The sequence below is a fragment of the Lepidochelys kempii genome, chromosome 11, assembly GCF_965140285.1.
Source record: "Lepidochelys kempii isolate rLepKem1 chromosome 11, rLepKem1.hap1, whole genome shotgun sequence".
NCBI lineage: Eukaryota > Metazoa > Chordata > Testudines > Cheloniidae > Lepidochelys > Lepidochelys kempii.
Genome location: NC_136390.1, coordinates 69,771,787 through 69,788,884, shown reverse-complemented (window position 1 = coordinate 69,788,884; position 17,098 = coordinate 69,771,787). Strand labels below are relative to the sequence as shown.

The 17,098-nt window shown below is 40.8% G+C and overlaps 1 protein-coding gene across 1 annotated transcript in view; it reads right to left on the bottom strand.

Moving 5' to 3' along the window:
- COL6A3 (collagen type VI alpha 3 chain) overlaps nt 1-17,098 on the bottom strand; it is a 109,249-nt gene that overhangs the window by 56,817 nt on the left and 35,334 nt on the right. The window contains exons 4-8 of the mRNA XM_073306772.2: nt 15,402-16,004; nt 8,266-8,868; nt 4,405-5,001; nt 2,895-3,461; nt 343-960 (exon numbers count right to left, since the gene is read on the bottom strand). Coding sequence (XP_073162873.1) covers nt 343-960; nt 2,895-3,461; nt 4,405-5,001; nt 8,266-8,868; nt 15,402-16,004 — 2,988 coding nt within the window. The remainder of the gene's footprint in view (nt 1-342; nt 961-2,894; nt 3,462-4,404; nt 5,002-8,265; nt 8,869-15,401; nt 16,005-17,098) is intronic.

Genomic DNA, 17,098 nt, shown 5'->3' with positions numbered 1-17,098 from the left:
TTTTGCCCCAGATCCCTAAATGGCCCCCTCAAGGATTGAACTCACAACCCTGGGTTTAGCAGGCCAATGCGCAAACCACTGAGCTATCCCTCCTGTCCTATAGAGGTATTTGAATGACTGGCAGGAATTACACAGATCCTTGCAAACCCAGGTACAAATGGGCAAATAGAGGATAAATTGGCAGGGAGATGAGGATGGTTTTGGAACCTTAATTGTGAATGCCTTGCCTTTCCCTCTCTGCATCACAACCATAATGTTATTTAAACATCAGTTTTTTGTCTCTGAATCTTACTCGTATGCGCGGTGCTCTGCAGACACAACAGCCAAAAAACACCTTCTCACCTGGACTGGGTGTTGGCAATTCGAAATCCGGAGTTAGCTGTTTAATTTGTTGCCTGGTAAGCTGAGTGACTCGCTCTGAGATGACCTGCTGTACGGTATCCAGTTGATTGAAGTCGGGGATGGCAACAGCAAAGTCTGGGATGTAAGAGATGGTCTGCAGCTCCGTGATATCGGCATTTCCAATTCCAATGCCTAAAGGCACCATGCCTCCGGTCTTCAGGGCCACCGAGGGCCTTCTCACATCATCTCTAGATTTGCCAGATGTCAGCAGAATCAATAGCTGAGGGACACCTTCAGCTATTCTGCTGCCAGCTGGGCTGGTGAACACATTCTTTATGACATAGTCCAGGGCTGCACCTGTATTAAGAGGAGCCCCTCCCATAACGGACAGGCCCTGGATGGCACTGATCACATCTGATTTATCAGAGTAGGAGTTCAGAAGGAACTTGGGTTGTATGATGTTGCTATATTGCACCACGGCAACACGAACCCTGTCAGAACTGACATCCAGGCTCTCGACCACTCTTTGCACAAAGGCCCTCAGTGCAGGAAAACCACTTCTGGCACCATCTGAGCCATCAATCAGAAACACCACATCCTTCTTCTGACTTTCGTCAGCTGTTTATGGAGACAATGAGGGGAGGGGAAGATAAGTCAGATTCTCGGTGTAAAGTAGACATCCTCTGTATAAAATGATTTGCAGAGAGAGGAGAGGCTTGGGATCTTAGGTCATGTATCACAGATGCTGATCCTGTTTCTTTATAGTTTCCCTTTAGCCAGGCAGTCAAAGGCTCTTGACTAATGGACAGATGGATGGAAATCCAGTGAAAACCCTGCGACATCATGTGCTGGGTGATACCTTCTTAGTCGGGAGGGGCTCTATACTCTTTAGTGGAGGCATCAGCCTTCAGCAAGGGAGGACGAATGGAGTATGTAATCAGGGGCCATTTTCTCCTAAAGCAATCAAGGGTCTCTAGGGAGTGGAGCACATTAGCACCAGTTGACTACTCCACAAAGAGTGCTCTAGAGAGGGGTGGAAGATGGAGGAGAGACAGAGGGGAAAAAACGTCCCTGAGGATCATTCTAACCTAGAAATAAGTAATGCTGCACACACACAAATTCCACAGCTGATTGGACAATGGTGAAAGTATTTTTGTGACAATAGTTCAGCTGGCTCAAGCCAGCAGGATAGAAAAGTGAACTAAAATAAAAATGAAAAATTTTCAATCATTTTTGTGAAAAAAGTAGTTGAACATTTCTAAAAGATAAAAAAATTTGATCCGTTCTACTACCGAACAAACTCAGACCAAACTTCAGAACCCTGCTGCAGGCCAACCAGTAAGCACTCATTGCCTGTCAAAGACCGGATAAGGTTCATCTGGCTAGAACCTTCATGGAGGCTTCATGTTAAGTATGTTGCATTTTCCATGTCTCCATCTGCTGGTGGGAGGCCATAATACCCATTGTCTTTGTTGGCAAAGCAGGGATGTTTCACCAAAAAGGCATGTGTTCACAGATGATGTCTGTATGATACCATGCTGTTTAGAATTTTGATGATTGAATTGTTACCCTTTTGTTATCCTTTATTCTAGTTATGTCATTTTAATTTCCTCCTGTTATAATTGCAATTGATTCATAGAATCATAGAATCATAGAATATCAGGGTTGGAAGGGACCCCTGAAGGTCATCTAGTCCAACCCCCTGCTCGAAGCAGGACCAATTCCCAGTTAAATCATCCCAGCCAGGGCTTTGTCAAGCCTGACCTTAAAAACCTCTAAGGAAGGAGATTCTACCACCTCCCTAGGTAACGCATTCAATAGCATTTAATTTACTGGTTGATATCTGGGAGCAACATATGAAAGCTCTTTGTGTTTCATTCAAGGAGAAAGATAGACAAATGAACCTAGGATGGCAAGCAATAGATTTATGCACTGGATTGTCAATTCTGCCATACTCCTCTTTCCTCACACCACTTTCAAGAAAAACAAAATCAGTCTGGAAGAGAAATAGAGACAACCAAGCCCTAATTTGCTCCTTGTAGCCCTAATCCAGCAAAGCACTTAAATCTACTCCTACTGACAGTCTCTTCAGAGAAGAGACTGTCCATTACACCATATTTGCACAGTGCTTAGCACAATGGGGCTGCAGTCTCTGTTGTGGCCTGCAGATTATACTTTATAAATATAAATCATAAACCATAAGGTAGACTTTTTACTTCAATGAGACTGTTTGTGCCTGAAGGAAAGCATGCACTGAAGTGCTTTACTGGGTCAGAGCCTGAATGAAGGAAAAGCAACGTAGACTACCACTTGCTACATAATTATTTTAAACCTCAATCATACTGGGCCTGAGCCAAAACATACTGAAGTCAATGGGAGACTTTTCACCAGCTCCAGTGAGCTTTGGATCAGGCCCAGGATCCATTGTTTTGTATGTAGTTTTAATTTATGATTTATAATTTATAATTTTTGCAACATTTTTTTTAGTCCTCTGAAACAAATTTGATACGTTTCAACATTATAAAAACAAAAGAAATGGTGGCTTTCCATACCTGGTCGTTGAATTTCTATGGTTTTCAATAAGTTCACTATCTTCGGTTGTATGTCTCCAATTCTAGGAAGGGAATCGACTTTTAGAATGAACTCTGGAGCATAAACTATCCTTTCTAGTTCTCTGAGATCGGCATTCTTGGCTGCGATAATAAAAGCGACAACACCAATTCCTTTCAGGGCCTCTGCTGGTTGTTCCACGTTGTCAGTAGATCTCCCAGCAGAAAGCAGAACCAAGAACTGAGGAACGCTTTCTTCAATCCTGCTTCCAGCACTCTTCACAAACAGATTCTTCATTGCATAATCCAGTGCAGCCCCCATGTTCAGTTGTTTCCCAGTTTTTATCTTCATTCGTTTCACTTTCTGGAGTATTTCCTGCTTGGATGGGAGTTCATCAAAGGTGAACTCCACCTGGACGTCGTCGCTGTACTGAGCTACAGAGACTCGGATGGCATCTGGCTTCACATTGAGCTCAGAAATAGTTCTGTGCACAAAGTCCCGGACAACAGGGAACTGCCCCAATAGGTTGGCTGAGCCATCAATCATGAATAAAATATCTTGCTTACTCTCTAGAACAAATAGAGAGAAAAAGAAAACAAGATGTTAAAACCTTTTTATGGTTCATCATGGAAACTTTTCTTTTAAGGAGCCGGATATTTAAAATGATTGAGTGATTTTCATTAACTGAAGTATCTAAATGGAAAGGGACACTTAACCTATTTCACTTTGGTCACCTTTTAATTTCATTGACTTTCCAAAGCAAAGTGGAGCATCTGTTATCTATTTGTCAAATTCCTCTTAATTTTCTCATTTCCAAACAAAATAATCTTAATCTTTTTAATAGCCCCTTCTGAACGGAGCCACAATAAAAGAACTCTGGGGGAAATATTTTTATATATCAGGTTAACGTTAAACATGACACAAATATTTTTGGAGATAATGTCAGAGACTTTCATTAACTTTTAACTCACTATCAAGAATAAATTCTATCCTCCTCTACACCTGGACCAGCCCGTTTATTTCAGTGGGGTTGCAACTGAGGGTCGACTCTAGCCTTTTATGTTTGGGGTTTGCTTTTGCCTTGGTTGATCTTTGCTGTTCTGCACTATATTAATCTCTCCATTTCATTTTTTGTGGGGAGCAGTAACCACTCCCTACATGTGAGCTGGTCCATTCAAACACCTATCATAGGCACTAATGTATCCCAAGTGGTCAGAATACAAAGGCTACGGGGACAATTGGGCAGGATATTTGGTACGGTGGTCATAGACCCATTCTGAGCTCCATTTCAGTGCTGACTCAGCAAGGCACTTGAGCAGTTGCTGAACTTTAAGCATGTTAGTGGTGACTTCAGTGGGTCAATAGGTCTACCCACATAAAATTAAATAAAGGGTTAATGCTTTGCTGGATCAGGGCCTTGGACAAATAAGAAGTTGTGCAACATTCAAAGTAAACAATCAAAAGAAACAAGACCAACTTAATACAGTCAACATGAAGAAAGGTAGATATTACCTGAAGGGGCAAGTGGAACTTCTTCCACACCTCCACTAACATATGTTGTTAAAGGATTAATTAACTCCTGTGGTAAAGCTGCCAAAGAACTGAAATCATCCACAAAATACACCATTCTTGGATTAAATGCCATCTGCTCAAGTTCTGCCTTATCAGCATTTCTAACTCCAACACAAAACGTCAGCACTCCAGCCCGAGCTAATGCATTGGACGCTTGTCTGACTGCGTCAGCAGACTGCCCTGCTACAAGCAGGACCAGGACCTGTGGAACTTGTTCATCTATTCTGCTCCCAGCAGCTTCAATGAAGTGATTCGTAAGGACAAAGTCTAGTGCCGAGCCAGTATTCAGCACTGATCCCCCTCTAGGGAACAACTGCCTCAGGCGAGTAATGATCTCTGCCTTGGTTGGGAATGAGTTTAAAAAGAATTCAGTTGTAGGAGTGTCACTAAACTGTACTAGGCCAACGCGTACATTGTCATTTCCAACATCAAGGTCGTTAACTAGGCTCACAACAAAGTCGCGTACAAATGGGAAGTAGGCATTTCCAACGTTGAGTGATCCATCCAAAAGAAAGATGATATCCCTTTTGCTTTGAACTGCAGTGGAGCACAGAAAATAATGTGAGACATCATAGAAAACATACCAGTATTTGTCATGTGTGCATACAGTATGCACTGTACACACATGTATACCTTGTTAGAGAGAAGGGGGGAGTAGGAGAGAGAGAGAGAGAGAGAAGTGAAGAGAGAGTTTCCAAGAGAGTAACAGCACAAAGATTCTGTGAAGTTATTGGATGTTTTGTTTTTGACTTGTGCTGCAAACAGTATTTGAATGGCTACTGTTTAGAAATGGAGCCTCGTCCTTGTCTGCTGCATAGAAAATGCATATTATTACTAATGCCAATCAGAATGGTTATGTATTCTGTAGTTACTCTGGGTCAGAACCTCAGCTGGTGTAAACTGGTTTCATTGACTTTAATAGAGAAACACTAATGTACACCAGATAAGAATCTGACTCTCTGCAGTTAGTCTCCATTTACACTGGTGTGAGATAATATTTAATTAAAACTTTGGGGCTTCTATTAACACCTTATAGAAAATATGAGCTCAGTAGTCTGTAAAATACACTGTGATCTGAATCATGGTCAAATATAGTGAAACCAGTACCAGAGGCCATCCTTATGAGACAATCTCCCATTCCAAGTGACTGCCCCCAAAGCATAGTGAGCCAGATTCTGCTCTCAGTGTAAATCTGAGGTAACTCCAGGCTCTAGTAAATCTGAGGTAACGCCAGGCTCTGGTACTAGAGCACCTGTCTTAAGTAACCAGTTTCGGCTGGTATTTTGAGTGGTCACCTTAAATATCTTTCACTGTATGTTGTGTTTTTAAGTAGGTGTTACTCGTGGCTGTATTGGGGTGACTATGTAAGGTGCTTGTGTATCTCCACCCTCCTTAGCTGCAGAACGGCAGATTTGCATTTTGCTGTCAGTGACTGAGAGGAACTTCCCTCTTTGGGGATGCACTGCCTGATCCTGCACCCCTTGCTTAGGTCCCAATTCCGGCCCCTCGTATTGATGTTGCATAGTACCTGGCCCAGCCATGGTCCCCTGCAGCATGGAGAAAGGTGGCATCAGAGCCACAGAGCCAGCTCAATCCCACTAGAGAATTCGCCCTACATCAGCATTAGGGCCTTTTTGCTCTGGAGAGGTGCAGCAAACGGCAGGATCTGGGCCAAAATGTCACAGCTTTAAAATAGTATCTCAGCCCCTTAGATAGTGCTAAATCCCACTGGAACACTTAGGGTAAAATACTGGCCCTGTTGATGTTAATGGCAAAGCTCCCGTTGACTTCCATAGGGTTGGGATTTCACCCTTGGAATCTCCCTTTTCCAGTTCCCGCTTCTAGTCCTTAAAAGGTCCTGTGATATCAGACTTTAAAATCATAAACATCCCTATCTGCTGAAAAGCTGCCGTTGCTTCCGGAACAAATCTGGGCCTCTACCTGGGATCAGTTTGGGGGGAAATTCCACTTTTAGGGGGATGCAGGAGCCAACTTTTCTCTTGTAGGTTGGTTTAAAAAACTAAGTCTCGTGTTTGAAGCTGCTGAGGGGTTTGAAATGTTAGGGGAAGTCCCCGGGAGATAGACTAGTGGGCTGGAGACGTGGTCCTATGTTTGAGATAAACTGCATAGGAATGCAACGGATTTATCACTTGCCAATGCAATTTATAGCATGCCTCTGCAATTGATCATATGGATGCCAACTCCACATACATATATAGGCATGTATGTAGATACATTCCTCTATTCTTTCTATAGGGCCCTAGTAACAGGGCATTAAAAATCAAAAGGGCAAAATTGGTCCCTTTGGAATGAAATGATTTCTGCCAAATCATATAGATTAAGTTGCTCTTCTCTGTTCTCATCAAGGCCTTGATGCGAGCTAATATCCTTAGATAATCTACCAGAGTGTCATACTCAGTAATACTATTTGTAATGGGCTGTTGCAAGGGAACATTTACTTGCATATAGTGTTTCTTTATGGCTTTGTTTATGACAGAGACAGAGAGACAAAGAGGGAAGCTACATTTATAAGTTTTAAAGAACAAAAAGTTTAAGGACATTTTTACTTGGCGTTTTGAAATAAAAATGTCAGGGTTGACATGTAGCCATGCAAAACTGTATTAGCAGGAAACACATTTTGAAAAAGCTTGTTAAATGATAGATTCTTTTCCCGTGATATTCATCTTAATTAAGGACCAGTGCAGGCAAACTGATTTATAAAATGGCAACTCTCCGTAGGGAGCAGTCATTGTGTTTTGAAAGGATTCTTAAAACCATACAGGTTTTCTGCACCCTGGGTTATCATTTTAGTAACTTGAAGAAACTAGAAAATGATACAGTCATGATCGAATTTCACTTCAGTCAATGGGAATCTCTCTAGTGACCTTAATGGGAACTGAAGGGGGGCCTTAATTGTCTCATGTTTTCATGACATGGGACTGAAATGTGAGTTTAGAACATGACCCTCTGTATTTTATTATAAGAATCCAGCCTCACACTTGTCCAAAGGTGAAAAGTCCTGAGGAGACCCTTAGTACAAAATCTTTAGGCAGAAAAATCATCTATTGAAATACATGGGAAACTGGTTCAGATGCCATTACTCAGGTTACTGTGTAAGGGTCTCATCCAAAGCCTATAGAAGTCAATGGAAAGAAACCGTTGACTTCAATGGTCTTTGGGTCACACTCTAAATGGACACAACCAATTCTAGACTAGTTTTATACTCAGTTAGTTTTATAGATAGGTGGATAATGAGAATTTTTTCTGCACATTTGAATTTGAAAGTGAATTAGAAGTCCTCAATGTTCACAAACTTTTCAGGGTCACTTTCTCTGAACGTATGAATGGTCAAGCTTTATCATCAAACTTACAGTACTTTCAAATAGAATTATTAAGCTTGCATGATCGATCGAATATCCACTGAAAGCAAATTTCAAATTGTATATTTGATTGTAGTATTCAAAATTTGCTCGATGGTGATTAGTAACACAAATCATCTCATCAGAGATCAGAAACAATACCATGTGACTTACATAATTAACCAGAATAGCATGAATTTTGAAGTTAAGGTTCTAAATATTTACGACAAATATGTGGGAAGGGCAAATTTACAAAGACCTCAAGTAACAAATGCATTAAAGAATTTAACAATCTGTTCATGAACATTCTGCAAATGGAAAAGAGGCAACATTTAACTGAACTAAATATCCATTATGGACAATTCATTCATCTCTACTAGGTACAAAATAAGAAGTGAGAACTATGTCAGCTACATCTCCTTTGATAAATGTGTATGGTTACCTGGTGGTATTTCTTGAATAACTACTTCTCCAGAGAGTGTTCTTATAGGTGTCAGCACTTCAGGGAGAATGCCTTGCAAAGCTGGGGTACTGAAGCTAGCTGAAGTGAACGCAAAGTTTGCTTCCTGGGCAATTGCTTGAAGTTCCGACTGAACTGCGTTTTTGGACCCGATGGTGAGAACCACAATTCCATTCCGTTTAATCTCTGCTGCTGGTTGGGAAACATCATCTGTGGACTTACCACCAGTAATGAGCACCAGCATGGGCAGAACACCTTCGTCACTCCTGTACCCTGCAGAACTGGTGAAGAAGTTTTTCCTAACAAAGTCCAATGCCAAACCTGTATTGAGTTTCGTACCACCGATTAACTTCAATTTCCTTACAGCACTGATGACCTCTTTTTTATTCTGACTGGCACTAAAATAGAACTCTGGTTTCACAGTATCTGCATATTGTGCCACAGCGACTTGGATAAGGTCTGGTCCAATTTCCAGCCTTTGGATGATTTTGGCAATGAAATCACGGATTGCACCAAACTGGGAAGGTCCCAATGCAGTTGTGCCATCTACCAGGAAGACTATGTCCTTCTTGTTCACTTCAACAACTGCAATTAACAATATACATATATATTGTCAGTGGAAGTGCTCAATCAACAGTGCTTATCAATGCAACATCAAGAATTGAACGGGCTACATGACTTCTTGTTTGCTTGAAGTAAGTGTTACTGTTATTTTACATGCCTCTTATGGGTACTTTGGTTTTGTGCCATGAACTTCACCTTTACAGTGCTTCCTTTCAGAATATTTTCCCCTTTTCTAGTGTGGGATTACATTGAATTCCACTATAAAATATGATTTATTATAACAATGTCTCTTTCTAAATCATGGGGAAAAGTTAGAAAATGTCAAAGGCTAATCATAATAACACTGGAAATTTCATAGGGTATTCTAGCACAGAAAAAAAACACACAAATGAAAAATCTTCATACTCTTCAACGGGCTAGAACATCAGTTGACATAAACTGGTGTATTCCTATTGGCTTCAGCGGAGGCATGCTAATTTACATCATCTAGTCCCATGTGTCTCAAAATGATTACGCTCACAAAAGCAATTAAGTAAAGAACAGTTCCCACTTATTCCACATACCTGTTCCCTGTGTGTCTTCATGTCCTGTCTGTGTCCTTAGCTAATAAAACAAGTTATTACTGTTCTTCGCTCAACACAGCCAGCCCCGCTATGGAAGAGTGAGCTGGAGTCTATTCTGGCTCAACAAAATTGTTGACTAAATTTTAACTGCCAAATCTTTATAGGGATGTTGATGTAAGAAGTAGAAAGAACACAACTGGATTTTCAAATTCCCAGTTGAGTCTGAAGGGCTGGTAATTAGAAATAAAGTTGGTTGTGCCATACTGGCATCAAAATGCCATTATATTTAACACAGGAAATGTGAGCACTAGATAAATAAATATTAACATGGTTAATAGGTATTAGGATAAAATATGATGATATGTAGACACTATCATAAATATATATTTATTGCGTCATTTGTGCATGTGAATATTGCGCAATCTTGATTTAACTTTCAGCACTATTATCCTAGAAGACATAATAAGAAAATCAACAATTATAGGATGGGGAGAGGGTCCACATCTTCGCTTTCCACATACAGCCTTAACTGAAACTTCTTTTTACAAATCCATTGCTTCTCTTGGTGACAGTGAAAAGCAATTTATACAGGAGCACTGGAGCACTTTTTTCCAGTTGTTTTTTTTTAATGACAGTGGCCAAGATATTCAAAAGTGACTAGGGATTTTGAGGGCTTTAATTTCGGGTTCCCAACTTAAGAGTCCTTATAATGGCTGGATTTTCCAAAAAAGGGCTGGAAGCCAGACTCCTCTACGGGGTCTCAAGTTGGGCACCCAAAAACAGAGGCATTCAAAATCACCAGTCACTTTTGAAAACCTTGCCCAGCTTGTTTTGTATGTTTTAGGCTAATTAAGAATGAAGGGTACAAGAAAAGTACAGTATTACAATACTGTCTATAATGTGGCTGGCCGGTGAAAAGTAATGTGCCATCTTAAAATACTCTTAGGAGTTTGATGCTCTTATGGGGCAAAATCCGTAATCGGGGCCTTTGCTGTGATCAGCCTCTGCGCTGGAGCAGAAGGCCTAAAAAGCAGTGGAGTTGATGCACTGGCAGGCAGGCTGTGGGAAGGCTGTTATAGGGATTCAATATTCCATGCGCACAATACAGCCAAGGTTGCCGGAGTCCTGTCTGTGGCAGCATGCGCCGGGCCTTTGGCCAGTAGTTCAGGACTATGTTGTACTTGTAGACCAAGAGTGCTGAGTAGTGGGAGTACAGACGTAACAGCTGTCAGGATATAGATATTCAGGCCTGTCTGCAAAGGCCTGTACTTTAAGAATTTAGGGGTATTCTTATCACTTGGCTAGTTCTAGAGGTATAAAAGAAAGGATCAAAATCACTGTCTGCTGGTGTAAGGGCCTTCTCTTACTGGGACAGTTCGAGGCCCTGTTCTTAGGCTAAGGCCTTTGGCTAAGCAGCAGAGGCAGCCATAAGCTGGGAAGCGAACAGTCACATCCTCACATTCCAAACTAGTCACATTGAAATAAGGTGCTATTGGGCTGTCAGGCACTATCAGGACAGGATTGTATTCCTATCACCTCCAGAGAAAGGGAAGTGCCTAGAAAATGTAAAAGGAAACTTAGTTTGATAGCATCCTGTCTGGCAAGAACTCACTTATCAATAGCTGGGATGTGAAATCCTCACTTCTGTATTGTTTTGTCATTATAGTTCCCACTTTGCTATTGTTTGTCTGTATAATCTCTGTCTGGTTCTGTGATTGTTCCTGTCTGCTGTATAATTAATTTTGCTGGGTGTAAACTAATTAAGGTGGTGGGATATAATTGGTTAGCTAATCATGTTACAATATGTTAGGATTGGTTAATTAAATTTCAGTAGAATGATTGGTTAAGGTATAGCTAAGAATAATACTATATAAATTAGTGGCAAACAGGAAGTAAGTTGGGATTCAAAAATAAGGAAAAAGGAACTTGTATTTAAGCTTGCTGGAAGTTCACCCCAATAAACATCGAATTGTTTGCACCTTCGAACTTCAGGTATTGTTACTCTCTGTTCATGCGAGAAGGACCAGGGAAGTGGGAGAGTGAAGAAATAAGCTCTCTAACAACAGCCTCTACTACAGCTCATGGGTGGTAGTAGCAATTCTTCTACGCCATTAGTGTGGTGGGAGGAAATGGCAGTCCTTGAGCCCATCAGCGAGCCCCTGCCTGTTTATTCTGGTGTTCAATAAGACTAGTGTTTGGCCTCATGCCTTTTCTCAGGCAAAAGCCCTACTGGCTTCAAAGACTCCAGCTGGCGTTTTGCTTGTCTAAGGACTGCATAACTTGTCCTACGTTAAAGGTTAAAGCCAAGGTTCTGCCCACAACCTGCTCCCAGATGGGAGCAAGCAGGTGAATAGCTTTATTCCTGTGCCCCTGGACCCAAAGTCCAGGCAGCTCATATTAGGGGGATGCAGGAATTCTTACTCCATCTATGCCAGTGGATAATCCAAGTCACAATCTAGTTCTAACTGCCTAGACTTCCCAGTTTAAAAGGATGTTATTAACGTAAGCTGCCAAAGTTAAGCTATTCACATACCATTAATTAGTGGTTTAACCTCAGCCACTTTCCAGAACCTTGAATAGTTTCCAAACCCTTCCAATATTTGTTCCCCCAGCAGCCAGTTTTGCTCCTCATCAGTTTCCCACTGGAGAGGGGTGCCAGGCACAAAGCCAGAGATTTGGATGTAGGAAGGATGCCAGCTTAATAAAAAGGCTTGTTAAAACACTGATTTGTGTCCGCCAGAAAGATGCCAAAAAATATCCTCTGGGCTTGTGAGAAGCTAGATATCCAAACATGGAGGCCCTGGGTCTTTTTTTTAACTTTATATAGAAGTTAGTGTGAATCATCCAAAGAGTTTGGCAGGCACAAAAGTGACCAATAAGGCATAAGTCTTTGTTAATAAATATGATTGCCATGGTCAAATTATACACTATATTTCCTCATATAACAGGAATGCAGGAACTGCAACCAACCTACCACCCCTCCACCACCACCCCCCAAAAAAGCAACCCACTTCACCACCGTACCACTTTCAATGGACAAGATTAAGACAAAACCATTTCTTCCTGATTATTTCGGGGAGGTTAGACTCTTAAAGTCTGATCCAGAGACCACTGAAGCCAGTGGAAACACTCCCCCTGATTTCAATGGGCTTTGCATCAGGCCATTAGGACCTGACTCTGAAAAATGACGAGCACTCCTCCAAAGGGCTTCCTCAACTGTGGGAGTTAGGGGCCTAGCTACCTATGACATCTAGGCCTCAGTGCTTCACAGAGGTGTTTAGAACCTTGCAGGAATGAGTTCTCATAGCTTGCGCTGACCTGTAGAATATACAATCTGTACATTGTGGGTAAAATTTCAAAGGCACAAATGGGAATTAGGTGCCCAAATCCCATTGAATTTCAGTGCCTAACTCCCATAGGCACTTTTGAAAATTCCAGTCTCTCCCTCCCTCTCTCCATATATATAGACACACATATATTCCAGTTGTTGTATAATGTTTCAGACTGATACTTCTTCAAATGAGCTGTTCTGTAAATAGAAAATATACAAGTAGAAACAGAATGAACGACAACCCTTGCAGTATTGCGAGGTCTGAACTTTACACTCGTAGCAGTCTCTGAGTAGAATGTTTTAAAAAAAAACTTTCCCATATAAATATCAAAGAACTGGAAAAAAGTTCTAAACTCAGATCCCACAGCTGCAAGGCCCCCATGCACAGATGAGCTGTGAACTGGGTCCTTTGGGCTTGATTTTCATGGGTTTTGGAATGGCCGCTTTTAGCTAAACAAGAATAAACTGCCCCAATTAAATTTTGAAACCAGGCCAGATGGTTAGATAAAAAAACTACCATGAGTGAAAATTACATGCATTTACCAATGGATGAATGGAGCCCATGTGGGAAGATAAGGTATTGGGCCAAATTCTGCCCTTGGCTATACCCATGCAACTCCAATGATAGTTCAGAATGTAATTGACCGAAACATTTTGGGATGATGTTTTCAAATGCCTACGCAGTGGGTGAACCATACAAAATGTACCATAGTCCATACTGGCCTTTGGATCCAGAAAGGGTTTCTTGTGTATATCAGCTGGGTAATGACATGTACAAATGTGGGGAAGGATAGCTTGGTGGTTTGATCATTGGCCTGCTAAACCCAGGGTTGTGAGTTCAATCCTTGAGAGGGCCAAAATTGGGGATTGGTTCTGCTTTGAGCAGGGGGTTGGACTAGATGATCTCCTAAGGTCCTGTCCAACCCTGATATTCTATGATTCTATTAAATGGATATCTTCATGTATCCAGAGAGGAGCATCAGCTGAATGGATGCATGCACATTTCGGAAGGCTCACTCAACCACAGGGGGCCTTTGAAAATATGGCACTTCATGTTTATTATGGTAACCATATATTACTGAATTTAACTTAATTAATGCAATTATAAAATGACAGTACTGAGGGATCCTAATTACCTGCATGTTCCAGAAAATTCATGTGTTAAATATTAACTCCAGCACAGGTATGTTTTATTTCAGGGACATGTCACTGGATATATTCACACAGAATATCAGAGTTGGAAGGGACCTCAGGAGGTCATCTCGTCCAACCCTCTGCTCAAAGCAGAACCAATCCCCAATTTTTGCCCCAGATCCCTAAATGGTCCCCTCAAGGATTGAACTCACAAGGCTGGGTTTAGCAGGCCAATGCTCAAACCACTGAGCTATCCCTCCCCCCTTTATGAATTATGTTACAATAACCCAGTTAATGCTGCTGAGTAATAAATAGATTGGTATGTTACTTTAAATCTTCATTGCCATTAAACTGAGAAGGGACACTTCAGTGATTTGCTTTCACTGCCTCCATGTAAAGCTGCAAACCAACTCAGCTACAGTAATTAAGGATAAATTATGCTAATAGGATAGGGATTGCCTCTAAAAATAATTGAGGGTTGCTTTTTTAAAAAAAAATTAAGGTCAATGTAATGGTACCCTCTAATGCAACTTTCTTCCTCATCCCTGTACAGATGGTCTGTACAACATCTGTGTTCTACTTAAGTTGTGCCACTTACGTCTTCCAAATACGGGACTTAAGTAGTGCCTAGGCCTTGAACTAGCCCTTTGCCCAGGAATGAATTTTACCCTTAGGGTAGAAATCTGACATACTAGGGCTGGGCATGAGCTAGGGCTGGTTGACGTTTTCCATCAAAACTTTTTTCAGTGGAAAACTGGTTTTGACTAAATGAAAATGTTTGCCAAAAATTTCTGCTTTCCTCTGAAAATTTCTGCTTTCCTCTGCTTTCCTCTGCCTTGTCAGAAAACCAAAACACTAAAAAAAAGAAAAAAAAATCTGGTCTCTGCTGAAACATTTCAGTTTTCAATTACTGAAAAGAAAAAAAAAACATTTTTTGGCTTCTTTGTTTGTTTTTGGTGAAAAATCAACATTTTCAGGAGGGAAAAAAAATTCCAACTAGCTCCCCGCTGAACCCAAATTGGCTCTGAACATCCTCTCACCATAGTAGTTGTTCAAAACCTAGCTCTGGATATGAAAGCTGCACGTTGGGGCCCACCCTACTAGTTACTTCTTAGCTAATGGCTAAGAATGATTAATCCCAATCTGCAGTCATATCATTGTCTATAGCACTGGATAGTCCTCATCTGAATTTTACATCTGTTAACTTCCCTGACCAAATGCCACACTTAAGCCTTCTATTGAAGCTTTATAGCAACATATGTTGTAAGTTTGAATGACACAAGCGTTCTTCAGAGACTGACAAATCAGAGGAGTTCACATCTGGTTTTTTATACCCTGCTTATTTTGTTTAAAACTGCTGTTGTGATAGTATGAGGTCAAAGCATCGCCTGCTGGGCTAATGCGTTTCCTCAAAGTAGCCCCGTGTCTTCTCTTTTCTCTCTCAGAGAACATACCAGAGATGTGTTTTAAACATGCAAGAGGCCATTCATTCAATGAAATACAACATTCTATAAATGCATACATACCTTCTGTAACAAAGGTTGGGGCATTTAACAAAATGAGTCTTTGGGCCACTCCAACAATGTTTGGCAGTAAGAGTTCCTGAAGATCAGCAAGGTTACGAATATCCAGGGCAGTAAATGTGAAGCTTCCATCAGTAGCAATCTGCTGAAGCTCTGCACTGTCAGCATTCAGGACCCCAATACTAAATGAAAATATACTAGCTTGCTTCACTGCTAACACTGCCTCTCGAATATCATCACTAGACTCTCCGCCACTTATCAGCACTAAAACCTGAGGCACGCCTTCCTCTATTCTGCTGCCTCCTGCCCGTGTGAAGTGGTTCTCCACCACAGATTCGAGTGCTGCACCAATGTTAGCTTCCTCACCACCAAGGAAACTAAGTGCCTTCACTGCATTCAGAACATCAGCTTTTGTGGAGTAGCGGTTCAAAGAGAACTCAGTTCTGGGCTGGTCACTATACTGCACCACCCCAATGTGTATCTGCTGAGTTCCAACTGAGAGTCTTTCAATGAAATTTACAAGGAAATCACGTATGGCTGGGAAATTGACACTTCCGATGTTGTTTGATCCATCAATAAGGAAAATAAGGTCAGCAGATTCTTGCGCTTTAAAAAAAGAAATGCAAAAGGTGAAAGCATTAAAACAAGTAATTACATGCAGTTGTACACTGTTCTGACATGTTTCTTTGGAAAACAGTAAGAAACACGAAAATGGGAAAACAAAACACACGTTTACTGAGGACAGTGACATTTGCCTCTTAGTTCTGCATTCTGATTGAATATGAGTTAACAGACCAAATATCTGTTTCATGAGACAAAATAATATTTTGAAAGAATCTAAATTCATTTTTACAGTTAAATACCAGGACAATATTTTTACTGGGGGGAAAACTCTAGAGCTTACAATTTTGTGAAATCTAGATAATTTCTGTGGAAGCGAATTGTCTAAATATTTACAGAAGTTAGGAGACCCAAAAGAACTAAACAGATTTATACATAAACACACATTTGCGCAGTCAGTGGAAATGTGAGCATAATTTGTAATCACAGTTAAATTCAGGGGAAGTTATCTCATTGCACTTTTTTCAAGACAAAATGTAACTGCTATGCTGTAAAATTACATTCACAGCTGGTATGCTTTTTTTATATGGAAAGTTTCAGCCTCTATTTGGAAATCTGCTGTGTTGTATGTTTGAAATGTTGGCTGAACATATTGTTTTTTTCACACTGAGTGACCAGTATCTAAAATGTGTTTGTAGAACAACAATAAAGAAGGCCGTACGAGTGACTGTGTATTTCATTTTAGAACGTTATTCTCAGTTGTCCAGTCCATGCACAATATTAGTGGGACAGATTTATCGTTACAGGTACAATAACTATGCAGATAAAGACCACAAATAAATGTGCTTGTATTTGTGGTTTTGTACAAACACAGAACCTTGCATTGGTTACCAATGTAAGTATCTGGTTTTGTATTTTTGCATGACCACTGGATATTCAATCAAATAATGCAGAATCATGTTAAAACAGGCTGATGAAACCAGTCATGACATAATTATCCAACCTTACTTATAACCTGGATGGCCACCAACACCGTACATGAATATGTACATCTAATGAATTATGAATTGGAAAAAGAGGCAGGACCTCTTTTTGTTCAGGACTTACCAAAGCAGACTAAGCATTTCCTAAACAGTCTG